Source organism: Dermacentor albipictus, chromosome 7 (genome assembly GCF_038994185.2).
Source record: "Dermacentor albipictus isolate Rhodes 1998 colony chromosome 7, USDA_Dalb.pri_finalv2, whole genome shotgun sequence".
Classification (NCBI taxonomy): Eukaryota; Metazoa; Arthropoda; class Arachnida; order Ixodida; family Ixodidae; genus Dermacentor; species Dermacentor albipictus.
The window spans coordinates 91,858,766-91,877,683 of record NC_091827.1 but is presented as its reverse complement, the minus strand read 5'-3'; the positions used below and the strand labels follow the sequence as shown (position 1 = coordinate 91,877,683).

The 18,918-nt window shown below is 46.5% G+C and overlaps 1 protein-coding gene across 1 annotated transcript; it reads right to left on the bottom strand.

The window, feature by feature from the left end:
- Positions 1-239: 239 nt before the first annotated feature.
- LOC139047865 (peptidase M20 domain-containing protein 2-like) lies at positions 240-18,386 on the bottom strand. The gene is made up of 6 exons (XM_070522014.1): positions 18,155-18,386; positions 17,045-17,190; positions 13,922-14,071; positions 8,494-8,635; positions 6,681-6,923; positions 240-712 (listed from the first exon to the last, which is right to left on the bottom strand). Exons 1-6 carry the CDS (start codon positions 18,384-18,386, stop codon positions 381-383), a joined length of 1,245 nt encoding a protein of 414 aa, XP_070378115.1. The 3' UTR covers positions 240-380.
- Positions 18,387-18,918: the final 532 nt, after the last annotated feature.

Below are 18,918 nucleotides of genomic sequence, written 5' to 3'. Positions count from 1 at the left end.
TTTTTGCGTATTCCTTAACTTGTTCTCAAGCTTCTTTGTCAGTCTCCAAGTATCTGCCCCATATGTCACAACCGGTAAAATGCTCTGATTGTATACCGTCCTTTTCAATGATAACGGTAAGCTTCCAGTCAGGAGCTCACGGTGTCTCCCGTATGCGATAAAATAAGAAATTATATCTAGACTTCCCCAATAAAAATATTCACTTCGTGCTGCACACTACAGCTGATTTCAGTGAATGATATTTAACAAAAATTTATTGATTTAAGCTCGACTGTTGGGATAGGTCCAGGAGCGCAAGATCTCGGAGGCGATGTCATGATCCGGAAGGCGTAACGATTTCACCGATATGGACGTTGACGCTAAAGGAAGGGTCGGTTTATTCACTGCCCCTTTGCTCGAAGCTCCGCGTCCGATTGGAGCTGCAGAGCGGCGAACTCGGCCTGCGCTTTGCGCATCAGCTCCGGGTCCGTCAGCAGGTCGAGCACGGTCAGCGCCAGCACTTTGGCCGCTCTCAGAGTCGGCGGCTGGGCCTCCTCGGAGCCCGCCAGAGTTGCGAATTGGTGGGTGTGGTTGCTCGGTCCCTGCACCTTCGGCGTCGACCCGACGCTGTACACGGCGTGCAATGTGGGCAGGCGATGGGACACGTTGCCGCAGTCCGTAGCTGCTCCAGAGACCGGCAGCTTTTTCACGTAGTCGTCGATGAATGTCAGCGCTGCGCGTTTGAGAGACAGTGACAAGAGTGGTGATAGTGGCCGTACAGATTCTTATAAAACATTCCTACACTCCTAATAATGTGGTGTAGAAGTTGGATAAAAGGGGATAAAGTGCCCGAGAAAGGCTCGCCAACCATTCAATTGGTGGACCTATCTTTGTCAAAGATGGTTCAGTTATACTTATGTTACAGTTAGATCCGTATAAAGTCATCCGCGTATTTTAATGGAAAGAAGGAAATTATACTATACGGGCAAAGTTTAACCACTCCAGTGACTTTGTTTTTTTACTTTTACCTTATTTATGTAGAGCACTTGGGGTTTACGTGGGTCTGCTCTAGTTAAATAGTTCAAATAGTTAAATTTTGCTCTAGTTAAATAGTTCAACGTATTTTCTAACTGGTCTACTTATATGTTCACTCATTCCGTTTCTTAATATTTAGGCTTGCCATGCGATACACATAAACTGTTCTCACGATGCAAAACGCTATGGAAGGAACACTGGCACTGCAATGTTTCAACTAGTGCGGTTATGATGGTTGTTATGCACGAATTTGCCTAATCTTTGGCTTGTGACTTTATACATTACTGGTGGCATTTACAGGCGATACGTGACAGACTCAATTCCAGCTCCGCAATCACTTCCGGTGCAAGTGGTTGGCAAAAGCATTGTCTGTGAAATCTGCTTGTATTACCTAGATGGTACCGTCGCTCGGACATGAATAACGTGGCTTCCCTATTACGCTTTATTTCATAAAATTTCAAGCAATGAAAGTTTTCTAAGCCCATGAAGGTAATAAATATCTGCGAACATGCATAATCATTGCTACTTGTTGCATGTATAACGCAGTATTTGGTTAAACGTGACAAATGTGCAACGGCAAACAGCTGTTTGAAACATAAAGGACAAATTTTAGGCAAAGCCGTTCACTAACCATCATTCTCATGCTGGCTGAGACGCAATGCCTGCAACTCCCGAAGACACTAGCGCCAAAGTTTTTCCTAGTAAAATTTATAGGAAACTTTGTGGTAGTGACTGTTGTGATGATAATCGTGACGATAATAACACAAAATTTCACGGCATAAAAACAGAGTGAATAGCGTTTTAATTCTATCAACTCTACAAGAACATTTAAGCCTTACTTATGCTTGTTTTTTTTTCGCTGCAGAATCAGGATATCTTTCACCAATATCGTTCAATAACGCACTTGTCACCATTGTTTGTCTTCTTTCTCCGAACTTTTAATCTCGGAAGGCAATAAAATGCGTCCATGCCTCCGCAGAAAATCAGAAAAATGTGAGGTACGCATTTATTCCGGAACTACGCAGGCCCAAATTGCAGCTGGTAGAGAGCCCGATCAAAGTTACAAATCCATAGCAGGATTTCAGCGTAGAGTTACGCAGAAAATAAGGGAACGTTAACGTACACTGCGGAGCTGTCTTCCAAGTAATCTTAATCACAAACTTGCACGCATAAGTAAAATCACGGCCTTATAAACATGATACGAATCACCAATCCACCAGACGAAAACGTGAATGGAATTATGGGGTTTTATGTGCCAGAACCACGATTTGCTTATGACGCACGCCTTACTGGAGGACTCCGGTATAATTCCGACCTCCAGAGGACCTTGAACGTGCCCCAGATGTACGGGACATGGGCGTTGTTGAATTTCGCCCCCATTTAAATGCGGCCGCCGCGGCCGTGATTTGATGCCGCGACCTCCTGCTTAGCAGCGCAACACCATAGCAGCTGAGCCACTGCGGCGGGTTGAAGAAAAAATACGTGCAGGGGCACGTGTAATAAACATTGGTTGGAAGACAGCCCTCTTTACATGCGCATTTGCATTGCGGAGTTTTCTCTGTAATTCATTGCTGAAAGCCTGGAATGCACTCGCTATTCCAACTTGCCCAAATCAGAAAGTTAGAAACCCAAATCACTTTCGATACATCTTAACTGATTGATTGATATACTGATTAATGTTATGCAGGATAAATACAAAAATGTATTGTATTAATGCATCGTTGCTACGGCGTTGCTGCTGCCTTCGAAGGTGGCCATGAACTAACTTACACAACTGATTCATATAAGCAGTAAATAACACACTGGACACAAAAGCAATAGTAATGGTGAAGATTACGACAAAAGAGGTTTAAATGCCACTAACAAATAAAGTTCTTGATATATAAGGCAGACATAAAGATTGTGATGGAGAACGCCAGAGATATATGTAGTCACGAAAAGTAATTTGTGCGTCGTGTCTAGGTTTTATAAACACGGGGAGTTAAGTCTTAGGAAATGTCTTTTTAAAGCTAAACGGTTGTTATTGGTATGTTGTATTCATGGTGGAATGATATTCTGCATACTGTATTACTCTCAATGATTAGATATTAGTTTACTTGGTAACCAATATCTGGCATGGAGGCATGGAGTGTGAACACCGTGCCTCAGCCGAAGACTGCATTTGGAAATTCTTCCAGATCACTGGCACCCACTGCTGGCGCATTTGTGCCACTTGCGGGTAAAAAAGCTAGAAAATCTGGAGTGGGAGAGCTGGAATACTTTTTGGGCTGAGGAAAAGAATTATCTTGATTTTTGAGCAGTACATATTGAATTCGGAGCAGGTGAACGAAGAAAAGAGAACATTTTGGAAACAGCTAATATTAATTTCCACCTGCTTATTTGGAGTAGCACACTCGAAGTATTAAGCAGCTAAATGATGTGGTGGCAAATTTGACTTTAGTGCTTTCTTTCTTCTTCTTTTTGAAATAAATGTAGCAGCAATAGATACGATTTCAGAATACGGGAAATCTGGCCAGTTCCACTTTCTAGTGTTCACCAGGTACAGCGTAGTCTTTCAAATTCTAGCTCCCATAATTCGAACTTGGTGATAACTCGGGCAGCAATGATCATTCCCGCCGTGGCGCGAGACATATAAATTGAGAAAAAACTCGCCGCATTCGAGCGAAATTAAGATTTCTGCCTTCTGCTTATCGAGGAAGCCTGATGCCCGAATACAAACCAGTATTCCGGTTAAAAGCAAACATGCGTAATGCGCGCCGATGGACGCACCCCTGGTGGCGCCCTTGCGAACTGCGCTCGTGAAAGCATGGCCTCCGAGATTCATCGCGGAGAAATGCGCACAGGGGTAAACCTCGGAGGCCATGGTGAAAGGAGGCAGACGTCCGCCGTAGTTTCCTGCTGGCGTTGCTCCTGCTTTTCTGTTTCATTCACGGTTTCAGAGCAAAATGAGCCCCCTTGGCATGTGTGCCTTGGACAAAGCATCAAGGCACGTCGAAGAATAGTTCTTGCTCGGTGGGGTGCTCAAATAGGCTGCAAAACCTTGTCGGTGACACGTTTCGAATCATTCCCTGCGAGGCAACATGAGCGGGAACAGCGGCAGCAATGAACCCCCGCTGTGCGGCGGGCAATTTCTTGTTCTCGTGCTTTTATTTGTCACCTGGGCGTCTTTTGCGCTCGATCATGTCTCCACGGGTAAGCGACGAAGTTTATCGCGGGCTACTCATGTTTTACGCGATTTGTCCACAGCTCAGCATGCAGGTTAAATACATTTCGCTTAGGTTCCGAATGCCTCTTGCCGTTTATACCGTTTTCCGGTGTTTTACCTTGTTGCTGTAGCTAGGGTGCACGACTGTGCGAGTGCATCATGTTGCATGTTAGAGCTGGTTAGGCCTGCTTGGACTGATTTTGTTGGTTTTATAGGCCCCGGTAAATCGTCGCACCAGCTCTGACGCAGTTCTTGTTTTTGGATGCGTTTTATGAGTGGCTTCGCGTGCGTTGAACTGTTGCTGAATGCTTCATTCAAAACTGTGGATTTTTTTTGAGCGTGAGGTTTTGGCCTGGCCTCGTTCGTAAGAGGATCAACTCACGCCGTGTGTCATCGGAATGACTACAGGCAAGCGCTTCTTGAACAGCTTTGTTTTTGTTTTCGGCCCGAGAACATGTTCAATGTTGTGGTTTCTTGGGAAATGTGTTCGAAAAGAGGCAGCTCCGCGTGATGATTCCTGCTAGCTGCTGCATGCATATGGTATTGCTGTAGACGATTTTCGCTGAAAAGTTCACGTCACGTTTCGAAAGGCTTTGGGCCTTGATGCTGTCTGAGAAGACTTACCAAGCAGAGCGCCTTGTTCGTTTCACAGTGTAGTCCCTTTTTGCGTGCGCACTTTTTACTCAGCCGAGTTTTTTTCTTATCTATTCCAGCGTAGGAGCGCAATTAATGCCTACGCCACAAGGAACTGAACCAGGCCTTTGCGGCGAGTCATTTTACTACTACGCTGCAAAAGATATTAAGAAAACATGTCACTAACTACAAAATGCTCACGAGAAGGAACTTAGTGTAACACAATGAACGAAGCACTGTGCGGGCCAAGTCTGCTCGGGCAGCACAAGCTTTACTCATTAAAAAATTCTGACGTGAATTTTTTCGCGAAAATCGAGCAGAAATACCATATGCAGCAGCTAATCGCAATCCTCGGCCTGAGCTACATCTCCTCTAAGAAATTTCCCAAGAAACCGCAATATCGAAAATGTTCTCGGGCAAAAAGAATAAAGCTGTTTAAGAAGCATTCGCCTGTAGTCGTTCGGATGAAACAGCGGGATTTACACCCCTTACGAACGCTGCCAGGCGAGAACCTGGCGCTTAAAGAAAATTCAGCAGTTCTGCTTGAAGCAACTAACAACGGTTCCACATTCACGAAGCTACGCATTAAATAGATAAAAAAAGAAACATGAAGCGCGTGACAGTAGCTGTGGTGATTTAACAGGGCGTATAAAACAAAACATAATACATGTAAGCCGCAGCAGCTTTATCACACAACCCGACACACTGGTGCAGTCGTGTGACGCCAGCTAAAGCAACATGGGTAAAGAAGTGGCAAGTGGCATTCAGAACCTAAGCGTAGGGCCTTGAAGTAGTATGCTGCCTGGCGGACAGACCAAACTGAAACATGAATATGCTGTGATCAACTTTGTCGCTTAGTCTTGTAGACATCATCGAGTGTGACAGAAACCCACGCCACAGAAAGAAAGCGCCAGAAAAACACGTTTCCCGTCGAACGTATGCGATCTATTGCTGCCATCGCTTCGTCTCTTGTTGCCTCACAAGGAGTGATTAGAACCGTGTCGCAGTCGATTTTTTGTATGTGTTTGAGCTGCCCCCCCTAACCATCCCCACACAATTGTTCTTCTAAATGCCTCGAAGCTTCGGCCACCACACACAGGTGACGGGTGTTGCTAACAGTGGAGCTGTTAGAACCTCGCTGGGTTTCTCTTGACGTCCGCAGCTTCGATGAGCTGGGGGAGACAGAGCTGAGAGAATGTGAAAGCAAAGGATAAAAATAGCATCGCGCTGCATAGCGATGCGGCGAGGGGGGGGGGGAGCCTCGCGGGGGAGAAGGAGCGGCGCGGCGGTGGCACAGCTGGTGTAACGTCATTGCTGTCCGATAAAAACCCGCGCGCTCGCTTCGGCGGTCCTCTTTCTTGCAATGAAAAAAAAATATGCGTGGCTCTGCTATTGCAAACACCAGAGACCAGTGAAGCTGGGGGATGCCCAGCAAAAGTTAGACTGTGTGTGGTTTAGCACTACTTGTCTTCTCCCAGCTCCGTTGGTCTCTGGTGTTTGCGATAGCAGACACACGCATAATTTTTACTCGGAAAATGTGCATCAAGCACACACGCCTGAGCAGCGACACAGAAATCTACGGTGGATGGATCCCTCCTTACCCACGGCCGGACTCGACTTACTCGCTCCTCCGCGAGGAGAGAGCCGAGTCCGGCCGTGCCTTACCGAGCGCACTTATCAAGGCCGCCACCATTGGCGCGTCCATCGGCTCGCTCTACCCCCATAAACGTACATGGGTAGAGCACTTGGTACATGTACATGTACCAAGTGTTTGCACACAGTTTGTTTTTTCGTGTGTACTTTTGAGCTCGTTTGGCCGTGGTCTCACCGAGTGAGTGCCCGTGCTTCCGGTAGGAGGCAGCCATTGTGGCGTTCTGGATGACATCCATGTAAGCGGCTGCCCTGCGAATGCTCACTACGCAGCCGGTGGCCTCGGCTGCGCCCTTGAAACAGCCCTCTACTCGATCCCGGAGATCAACAAGTTCCGCGTTGGACTCGGAGCGCACGCAGAAGCGGAGCTCCGTTTCGTCTGGAATGACGTTGGCGTACTTGCCACCTTCCGTGACAATGCCTGCGAGAACGCAGATTAAACAAGCACAAAAATAATAAGCCACCCCTTACCGCTTCGAACTTTCTAAGTATGCGATGCTTACCTTGATTGTGACGTCCTGGCAGCTGCGCATGCGTGGGTCAAGGACGACTTAGAGTGCACTTATTTATCAATTGCGCTTTCATGAACACTCGACAAAGCTCGAGTTTTCTTTTAGATGCGGTCTAACGCATCTACAAGAAAATGACCTCTATAAAGGTGGAATTCACACTTCCCAGCCGAATTACTACCTGCCAAATGTATTGTCCACACCTCTGCAGCAAGGACTCTTGCAACAAATTTGCCTTTATAACAAAAGGACTATAGGCAACCCTAACGACTGATTTGTTTTACAACGACACCACTTCTATCCGTAGACACCAGGAAGTGGTGGTCCACGTAAGAAGCGCCCTCATGCGTAAGGTTCCGGACACCGCAGTAACTATGGTAGCGGACCACTCGCGATAACGAGCTTAAATTTCAGAAGATTGGCCAGCCAATGACAAGCAGCTCCTAGGAACCAAAAGTGTCACGAGCTCAAGCAGCTCCTCAACAGAAGCAAGATAAAGTTTACTAGAACCGGCGGTTAGACGAGTGGGCGTAAGTTTCTTAACCGAGACGAAGAGACACAAGGAGAAGCCGGCGGGGCAAGCGCTGTACTCGTAAGTCAGAACTTTTTTCGAAGCAACACAATTTTCATGCGGCCAAGTAAGTCATGCAAGCACTCGAAACGCGGAGTGCAACAACCAAAAAGAAACGAAGATCAATAAAAAAACTACAACAACCATAGCACCCGTAATGGATGCGTGCGCATGTGCGTCCACGCAGGGTCCTATAATTGTTGTGACATAACTTTTCTAAAAGCTCTTCATTATACAGAACTCCAACTCGATCCGCCACAAAACCTAATAATAAAGTTTACAGATGGTGCAATCATTAAGGCGGCTAACGCGTACAAGGATAGCGGAAGATGTGAGGCACTACACTCGTGGACAACTTTCTGTGACCACGAAGGGAAAAGCTACGGGTGCGTGGTTGCTGCACATGTGTTACCCCGCGAAGTAGTCCGGCAGCGTCGTTAGTGGTTTTGGCTGCTCGGAACAGACGCGGAATCGAAGAAGCTTGCGCGTGTGACGGTTTCGCGTTTGCCCCACCACGGAAGGGAAAAGCTGCAAAATAAGTAAACTTTTACGCTTAGTAGTGTGTCCTAGCCTGTATAACAATTGCTAATAAGGCGTTTATGCTTCGTTTTCCTCGGCCTAACCGAACGGGGACTAAAACGCGGGACTCTTTTCAGAAGCGCTCTCACTTGTGCGCGCTTTGCCTCCGCTTTCCCTTCATAGGCACAGAGAGTTGTCCGCGAGCCTAGAAGGTACTGTTATGGCTTCCGAAACACTCATCGTGTAGCCTATATAGTTGCTTCACTTCGCGTTAATTGCAATTGCACACATTCAGTGTCTCGATTTAAAACATACTGTGAGGCTCCGCTTTCAAAACAAAATGGAGATGTATTTTTGCTGCCACCCTACACGATTTTCACCTTAAATCGTACCGTGAATCCACGAAGATGGCTTGCACTGCTGCCGGAGGAGACCAATGTTGACGAAGGAAGCAATGGCTGCATCGAGGGCGTTCACGCCTTCCCAAGGGTAAGCAGCCGCGTGAGCCGACTTGCCTTTGAATCGCACCACGAGCTGCAGAGTGAATATCAGCTTTGTTTAGGTGACCTCGACGCGAGCAGGTGCAGTCCAAAGTAGAGCTGACCCAGCCCGACCCGATTGCGTTAACATGCATGCTACCTAGCGACTTGGGCGAGTCAACCCACACCCTACAGCAGGAGGGTTGGCCGAACTCACCTCGACGCTTGTTCGGCGAGACTCCCTAGCTTTTACTTTAATTGGATGACCATATTTCGGCCCGAGAAGCCGACTCGACACGATTTCACCGTGTTAAAGTAAACGTAGCTCAAGATGGGAGTTGATGTGGACTGGCCATACAGACAACGGTGACTTTGCTTCGTTGCCAGTGCATTTGATGTGCTATAATTTGGAAAGAAAGGTGGTGCTGAGGCTTTCAAAGGCGAAACATTCCTTGGTCGTTGCCTTGGCAAAAAGCTGAGACATATGGTTGTATCAATCCACGGTTTCCCAGCGCAACAGCCCAATGCTCTAAAGGTTAGGCCACAATGACATGCGTGCTTCTCTCATACCAGTGTCAAATAAGTGATTGAGATGATTGACACGTGTTCATCGTCGCGTAGCACGTGCAAGGGCATCTTAACTCTTAACTACGTCTATGGATTACCATTTAGATGAAGGGAATATGTCCCGAGTAGCACGCATTTTGCTCTCGATACCATAGCCTTTCTTTTTGTTAATGTCGGTAGACCATTTCTCGAGGACCAGTAGCGCGTCGAGGTGTTTATGCCTCTCTTTTGTCCTCGTCTGCTTGCGCAAGAATGTTATCCAAGTTCGCATACCAGCTCGTCCAACACACAGCAGTGCTACAGTGCGCTGGTTTCGAAATGACTTCATTGCCTCGACGGAACTGTGCCTGGGAATTTCTATCAGCAATGAACACACTCGTATCGTCTGCGTGTATAATGAATTCAATATTTTTGGCAAGATTTTCTAATATCGTTGATAAATAAATTCGGTAGGTAGCGCCTTATTCATGCCCTGCGGTACGCCGGAAGGTTTTAGTCTCACGGTAGGTCGCTCCTTACTTAATGGCGCACACTGTATGTGGTTGCTCAGCTATGACCTGATGATGTTGTAAAATACACTACGTTATGCGTAAAATTGAAGTAGATACTGAAGGAAACCGTGGTTAAAAGAGCCAAAGGCTGTGTCGAAATGCATTAAAATTCCTAGCACCAAGTGCCTACGTTCAATACGTTCCAATATGTATTTCTTCTTTCAGAACAGAGCAAGCCCTGTCGGCCGATTTTTTTTCTCAAACGGAATGGAGCATCCACTATTACTTTCTATTTGTCTGTGAAAGATGACAAGCGGTAGAGAAGCGCTTTTCCGGAAATATTCAAAAAAGAAACGGATAACATGGATATGAGTCCACAGTTATCTTTGTTATTCTTGTAAGCTTCTTTTCGTCTTCTTCTTCACTTCAGGCTCATTAACATGGTTATCAGATAAGAACTAACTATCCCATCAAGTGAGACCAGCAAGGAGAACACAATTTGAAGAGAATACAATTTGCGCTGATGGCGATGCAGCATAAGAAAAGTGCAGGGTTTACTTGCTTGCACAGCTGCATGACGCCCTAGCAAGTGGCCTTGCGAAGCGCATAAACTGTGCACAATAACTGCAAAGTTGAAGGTTAGATTGTGCTTAATTGACACAGAATACACAGAAAAAGGCGTCGAGCAGGGATTCATAAACGCTAATTCTGATTAAATCGCTCATTTTCTAAAAAGAAAGTTGGCGCGTCTAACAAAGGCGTCCGCTTAGTGAAAACGTTACTAGGACTGCCATTTGTTGGGCGTGTTGGTAAACTGACTTGGAAAGCATATTTAGCGCCAGCAACGAAGGACAGAAGGGAGACGACACCACAATGCACTAACTTCAACAACTTGATTTTCAGGAAACGCACCTATTTAACCTATGAACAGTGATGGCACCTGATCCAAACCTTAACCATCCAAAAAAGCCGTCTCCTTATCAAACAAGTCGACCGAAGGGGAACACGTATCACTATTCCGACAGATAGCCTGAGCCTCAATAATCTCTCGCACATCTTTATCTTTGTGCTTCGCAAGAATCCGACCGGATCCATACACCGGCGCAAAGCGGCATTCCTGGCAATGAGTTGACAGATGACCGTATTGCTTTTTTTTCACGTTTAGGCTCTCTTTCCGTAATCGGTCATTTAGACACCTTCCTGTCTGTCCGATGTATTTTTCCCACAGGACAGCGGGAGCTCATAAACAACAGCTTGTACGCAACCCACTGGTGCTTTACGATGATTCGAAGAGCATCTGACAGCTGGCTTACGGTACGGGTCCGTTAATAAACGTATTTTTTGCCAGCTTTTCTGGTGCTGAAAAGACAACTTTTGTGTCCACCAGGCTAGCAATTTTCTTAAGACTATGTTCCGTTCTATGCAGGTATGGCGCTATCGCTACCTTCCCTCTGCGTTCCGTCCGTTGATTTGCCGCGTCCCGAATTGTCCTATCTGACCCGCACCTTTTTAGCAGCCCCTCTACGATCGAAACTTGCACTGATTCCGGAAACCCTGCTGCTGATAACTTTCCCGACTGATCCATAAGACTCGTATAGATCTTATGGCGGCAAGGTTTCTTTAAATACATTTCCAAAGCATGAGTTGGCAATGCTTCTCTTGACGAGTTTCCAGTGGGCTGACCGATACGGCAACAGGGGCTTATTAGCGCTAGGTTTATACTACCAACACGTGTGCCGTTCCATGAACTCGAGCTGAATATCTAAGAAACGCAGCACGTTATCGGTGGGCTCTTCAATCGTGAGAGTAAATGGGCTAAAGCCTGAAGAAAAAAACTTCGTAAAGCTTGCCTACTGTAAAACGTGCGTCTGGTTCGAAAAGGACAAGATAGTCATCAACGTTCCTGACAACTTTAACCACCCTGTGCTCCGACAAGGTACGGGAGAGGTTTTTGGTATGGTGAGCTAGAAAAATGTCACTTAGTATAGGCGCCAAACATCAGCAGGGGCAGGGAATTTCTGTGGCAGAGGACCTTACCCGGCCTACCCATCAGGATCCCTAAAAAGAAACCTACTGGACCTTGTGGCATCAGAACCTTCGGAAAGGTAAGTCTTCCAGACTACGTTGAAGGTTCTTGAACTTGGCGCCAAGTTCGCCGTAGAACCAAGGTTTAGCGCGCCGGAACTTCTAAGCATTGTTCGAAGGATTTAAAAGTGCGTCCCACAAGGTGAAGCGAACCGATGTATCTCTGAAGGGGTCGATGTGGTCTCGCGCAAGAAACTGACGGTCTCACGTGTGCCGGTTACGCGCGCAACTTCGTTTTTGAGGCAGAATAGAGTGTGTGTTTTGCCAGTGGATAAGGAAGGTAGCTTTGTTGTCCTCAAGGAAGGTGATTTTACTACGAAAGCGTGCTCTGTGATTGCCTCTGTGTTCGACGAGTGTAGTAATGTATCTCTTAGAAAAATCAAGCTATAGAAGCAAAGCGTCTTTGCAAGAAGGCAGACCTTAGTCAGTTGGTCCGTGAAACTGACAACGCGAAGTCTGGTTGCCCTCGAGTTATGTTTAGTGCGAAGACGCACAAGCCAGATTGCCCATTAAGGGTAATAACTTCAGAAACATGGTCATGGCAAAAAAAGTTCGCCCTTTTCTTGCAAAAAAAGCTCAGAATTCTCGATATTGACCACCCATTTTTGGTTAGAAGCTCTGCAGAAATCGTAGATTTCCTGAAAGAAAATTCTCACAAAAGCTTATCAGCTTGCTCCTTTGACATAAAGGACTTGTACTACTCCTTGCCTCAAAAGAAACTAATAACTTGCTTATAAGAGTGCATAGACGAGTATGGCGTGGTTTCATTTCAATATGCAGCCGGTTTATCCTTTCAGGGCTCTTTAGATATGCTTAGTTGCTACGTTCACCCGACGTATGCAGCATGAATGGCGACGTATTCATTCAAAAGCAGGGGGTTTGCATTGGTTCATGTTTGATGCCTATACTAAGTGGCATTTCTTTAGCTCACCATAACAAAAACCTGTCCCGTACCTTGTCGGAGCACAGGGTGGTTAAACTTGTCAGGAACGTTGATCACTATCTTGCCCTTTTCGAACCAGACGCATGTTTTACAGTAGGCAAGCTTTACGAATTTTTTTCTGCAGGCCTTAGCCAATTTACTCTCACGATTGAAGAGCCCACCGATAGCGTGCTGCGTTTCTTAGATATTCAGCTCGAGTTCATGGAATGGCACACGTGTTGGTAGTATAAACCTAGCGCTAATAAGCCCCTGTTGCCGTATCGGTCAGCCCACTCGAAGCTCGTCAAGAGAAGCATTGCCAACTCATGCTTTGGAAATGTATTTAAAGAAACCTTACCGCCATAAGATCTATACGAGTCTTATGGATCAGTCGGGAAAGTTATCAGCAGCAGGGTTTCCGGAATCAGTGCAAGTTTCGATCGTAGAGGGGCTGCTAAAAAGGTGCGGGTCAGATAGGACAATTCGGGACGCGGCAAATCAACGGACGGAACGCAGAGGGAAGGTAGCGATAGCGCCATACCTGCATAGAACGCTGCATGGCTAGCCGGGTGGACACAAAAGTTGTCTTTTCGGCACCAGAAAAGCTGGCAAAAATATGTCGATTAACGGACCCGTACAGTAAGCCAGCTGTCGGATGCTCTACGAATCATCCTAAAGCACCAGTGGGGCCGACATCGGGCCGACAGGAAGGTGTCTTAACGACCGATTACGGGAACATAGCCTAAACGTGAAAAATACGCAATGCGGTCATCTGTCAACTCACTGTCAGGAATGTGGCTGTGCGCCTGTGTATGGATCCGGCCGGGTTCTTGCGAAGCACATAGATGTGCGAGAGATTATTGAGGCTCATGCTATCTGTAGGAATAGTGATACGTTAGTTAGTGCCCCTTCGGTCGACTTTTTAGATAAGGAGACAGCTTTTTTGGATGGTTAAGGTTTGGATGAAGTGGCGCCGCTGTGCATGGGTTAAATATGTGTGTTTCCTGAAAATCAAGTTGTTGAAGTTAGCGCATTGTGGTGTCGTCTCCCTTCTGTCCTTCGTCGCTGGCGCTGAATGTGCTTTCCAAGTTACTGGGACTTCAGATCCTTCTGGGACTTCACACCTTTCTTTAGCCCCAGTTACGGAGAATGTTCTTTGTCTCGGGTGCCTTTATGTAGAATGACTCCCACTGGTTTAACTTCGCTCTATACATTTGCGGTGCACAGTCAACGCTTATTTCGTGTGCGCTGGGTGGAAATGGATGCTCTAGCTCACCTCCTGAGACGCTGAAAAAAGAGGGGCCACGATATCCGCGGGTGTCGGGTGTGACATGATGGCCACCTCGATGCCCTCGAGTGCCCCCTGGCGGATGAGCTGTTCCTTGCCACAGGAGTACTCCTCGGCTGGCGTGCCAAGAACCACTAGCTGTCGAGGGCAACAGGAAAGATGCGCTTGCATCGCATGCACAGACGTTTTGAAACGAGAAAAGTTGGCCTGTAGCCTGCGTTACGCATTCAGGTGTGGAATAATTTGGCATAACAGTTACAAAAAAATAAAAGAGCTAGACGGAATGCGCGGTTGACATTGGGTTGCCGAGGAGCGACAGACGTCTGACCTGAGAGCTTGTATAAGAGAATAATTTCCTTCCGCAGTCCATTTGCACGAACGGAGTTGACAATGTGGCCGCAATAAACCGGACCTAGTGAAAGAGTACATTTACCATCGTGAGGGCAAGGATTCTGAGCAAGCAACTGTCAGGAGCGTAAGAGCAAGTTGGAGTGTACTTGTTAAATACTTTTAAATAATAAGAGTGAACTTAGCGAATACCTTTGAAATACAAGTATCTTTTTTCCTATTACCGCAGCTCTGCGCGACTGAGTCATGGAAAGAAGAAGTAGAGTTGGAACGCATGAACTCGACTGTACTTCGCGCCGGCTGGTCCCTCCTGGTGGCTACTCGCTGGACCTCGTTTCACTCTGAAACAAACCACTTTTGTAACGATATTTCAGGCCAGTGCTGAGCAATGGAGTAATATCTAGCTGGTGACAAAATAAGATCCACAACATTTAACGCAAACTGGGGTTGGCCGGGTGAACAATGAAATAAATCAAATACGTCAAACACTGCATTTTCTACTTAAGATCTCGCAATCCCCATGATACGAAAATTGAATATGACTCTGTTAAATTAAACAGAGTCATATTTCACCCCGGATGAATATTGACATGATGGTTTGGGCACTTCGCTCAAGGGGCATTTGCTTTTTTTTTGATAGGAGTTAAAATGAAGCAGTTCCAATATCAGTGGCTTGGAAGTTTGTGGTAAAAAAAGCGCAAATCATGAGGGAGACGAGGGTACAAAAAGAAATAAAAAGTATTACTCAGCCTAACTGAAGCTATTTATCCTAGGGCTTACTGGCGCTCACCAAAATCAAACATATCCGGGCTCACTTGAGCTTATAATCATCAATATCAGACACAGCCTTGCTCACACAGCCTGAAAGTCATCCCAACTCAGGTGAAACCAGGCCCTCAAATTCAGCCTTCAAAATTTCCAACAAACTCATTCAGACTAATCAAAATGGGACTGCGGCAGGGTTACTCAGACTTACAAGCTCACGGACTAAACATGTGGAGTTAGTTGCTGCTGAATTTATCCCATCAACTTGGCATTTTCCCTTGCCAACCTGAAGTACGTTTCTGAGAACTTGGTTACCATGTTTGATCTTAACTGCATCTGCTACTGATGGCTATGGCGCATTGGAGTCCTTAAAAGGATAAGGACGCTGCGTCACAAAGTCCTAAATATTGATTATTTCGTTATTGCTAGTTTTCGACTATTATCGTTACTACTACTACTACTACTACTACTACTACTACTACTACTACTACTACTACTACTACTACTACTACTACTACTACTGCGTTTAATACTAAATGGGAAGACGAAAAGGTCACAAGAGCAAGAGGACTTGAAGTAATCAATAGTGGTCGAACCACGGCTGTCTAAGGTTGCAGCTGACATGTCGTCAGAGGGGCTTGTCTTGGCCAATGCACACACTTCTTTCCCTTGGCAGCATTCGTACGCCACATGGTCCGGCCACAGGAAAAGAAAACAAGCGTCAAGACGAAAGAGCTTGTTTCAAGGAAGGCAGATAGGTCAGTTTGAGCTGGCGGGCTCTAGGCTGTTACTCGGCACTATAGTGAAAGGGGACATAAAGTTGCTATGAGGGATGATGATGACAACAAGTAAGATGACGGCTGTATGAGGCAAACGCCCTCGGTATAAGCTAAGAGGAAATGTTCAATAGTTAGTTGTAATAGAGGGGCATGAGTTGGCTGTGTGCTGCAGGTTCTCCTCAGAAATGAAGGTGGCAAACAATTCAGTGGTGAGGAAAATTATCTATTGGTCAATGCGAAAAGAATGCGTTAGTAATACGTCGCAGTTCTTTGAGGGCCCGGATCCATGATTGAAGCGGCGTTCGCCACACTGCAAAATGCTGTGCAGGAGCTTACTCTACACACGTCGGAGCCGACCGCCGTCAGTCGCATTATGTATATATTGTAATGAAGAAGAGTAGCGTGCGCCCCAGAAGCACCGCCACCGGTATGAGCTTGTGGTTGCTGTCCTTGGCAGAACGCTTGTGACTGCTACCCATTCGCCTGCGCCCGTTGCTAATAAATATCTTAGCAAATAATGGACGTCTTGTTTTCGACCACCTTGTAACTTTGGTGTCGCACTCTACCGCCCATCATACCCGACGACGCATGCACTCCTCCAATTCCTCCAACGGCGCCGCCCACCCTGTTTTGAGCCGGTGCTGTGCGTCAGCGGGATCCCCCTATCTTCTCCGGCACAGATGACAAAGACGTTGCAGATTGGATCTCCTCTTATGAGCGAGTGAGTGCCCATAACCAGTGGGACGATGTCACCAAGTTGAGAAACGTCGCGTTCTATCTTACTGACGTTGAGAAACTATGGTTTCTAAACCATGAAGCCGAACTCACTTCGTGGTTGGTCTTCAAGACCAGCTTCACGCATGTTTTTGGTCGGCCAGCCGTACGAAAGCTTCGTGCAGGACAATGTTTGCGTACACGATCTCAAGAGATTGGAGAGAACATCCCGAGCTACATTGATGACATTGTTAACCTTGGCAAACGGGTGAACGCTTAGATGTCAGAGGAGGAGAAGATCAAACATGTAATGAAGGGTTTTCGTTGTTATGAATGCATTACTAATTTTTTCATATCGCTTTTGTTCCCTGCACTGTGAATTCCTAGGACTAGTCCTCTATTTTTTACACTTGGAATGTATTCTCGCCCCGCCCCTCTGCATTGTACAACTGTGTACCTTAAGGGCATCACAAATAAACAAATAAATAAATGCGTAGAACAGCACCTTGCCCCGCATGTCCTTGCATGTCTTCATCGCCTCCTGCACAGCGAGAGCGGCGCCCACCGATGCTTCGGCAATGAGGTTGTGCCCGCACCCGTGACCGATGTCAGGAAGGGCGTCGAATTCGCAGAGCAACGCCACGCACGGCCCTGTGCAGTGTTTGAGCCGCGAGAAACATGGAAATTGCAAGATAATTTGAACGCGACATGTTTCTGTTCATTGATTACTGGCAATGTTTTCAGGTCAAACCTGAGTAATGTGCCATAGAGGTGTATTTAGCCGCAAAACGGTAGTGTCCTTCACTAATCTGTTCACGATAACAATTGACAAGAACATTCCCTGAAAACGGCTTTAGGGTAACATTATTTCTTGTTAATATGGGTTTTAGAAGCAGACGACGGCGAGAACCGCTACTCAATCTTTCAGGGGTTCGGCCAGGAAATATGGCGACGCTGTTAGCACCCGCCCCGTTACTCATTGACTAAGGCGTAGTGCTGTTGAACGCAAGATCATGGGTTCGAATCTCGATCGTGGCGGCCGCATACTTATTTATGGAAAGTGCAAGAACGCTCCTTTTGTTATTTTTATAGACGCACGTTAAAGAATACCAGGTGCTGAAAACTAATCCGGAGCAGTTTTTTGTGGAGTCGATAATGACCAACTGTGTAGCTTCGGGGCTTTAAAACTGGCACATTATTATAGTTTTTACAACAGTTTTCACGTAGGACTCGCCGTACATTTTTGGCCAAATCTGTGCTTTCATATCGACAAACAACCATTTAGTGTGTCGCCGTAGCTCGATTTTAAGGAGCAATATTGATTCAGTTGATACCTGAAGCTTAACGCCCGACAGCAACGCTTAGACTAGGCATAGTGGAGCACATTGAATTGGGGCTTATTTAGGCTGCAGCTAAATCTAAGTGCACGGACATTTTTGCATTCTGTCCCGCTCCAGAATGCGGCTGCCGCAAGTAAGAAATCCAACTCTCAACTTGGGGCTCTGCAGGTGAAATTAGTTCTAGTCTTTAAGAGTGAACCGCACCGTGTACACCAAGAAACTCTTGCCCATCAAGAAGCCCATCAAGAAGCCCATCAAGAAACTCCTGAGCTCACCATCGGATCCTGCTGGAGCGTCAAATTCCGCCCTGAAGGCTGTCTTCAAGCAGTACTCTCGCTGTACGACAAAACCTTTCCTTTCCAGGAATTCGCAGAGTTTGTCGTGGGCTTTAACCTCCTCCAGAGCCAACTCGGGGTTCTCGAACAAGAAGCGACTCAGCTCCCAGAGCTCTTTGCCATGGTCGTCCACCACTCTATTAACCAGAGGCTTAAAATCTGTGGCAACCATGATGCAACGGAGGGTCTTGGGCGGGCGAGCAGTACTGACAAAGAAAATGTCTAGGTTATAGGTTTCTGAGCCGCTGCCTAATGGAACATAGGGTAGTCTGCTCAACAGGCACAGTGGTTGTGAGCTGCATAAGCAGTGCTTTTTTCTGGGCTGTTTTTATGGCTCCTCTGTGTGGCTGCCTTGGTAATGAACAATAATGATAAAAGAAAAGTCGCCGCCAGTAACACTAGAGAATTTATAGCCTATTAAAGTCGGCTTCCGGCCCCATGCGCTTGATATCTTTAGGCGGAAACTCGGAACAGCAAAAAAAAAAAATGGGAAAGGAAGCGGGAGAAAGGCGTTTAAAAAATTCAGTACTGCTTTTTGTTGTCTTTGCACCCAGGCCCCATTGTACATCTGTTTTTCATCATTATACCCAATTGCTAACGTACCGCCAGCGAGTCAAGTTTTACGATAAAGCGATGAAAGCCGGATGAGAGCGATGTTTTGTCAGAAAAAAACGGAAGAAAGTGAGACACCCAAATTGCGGCGC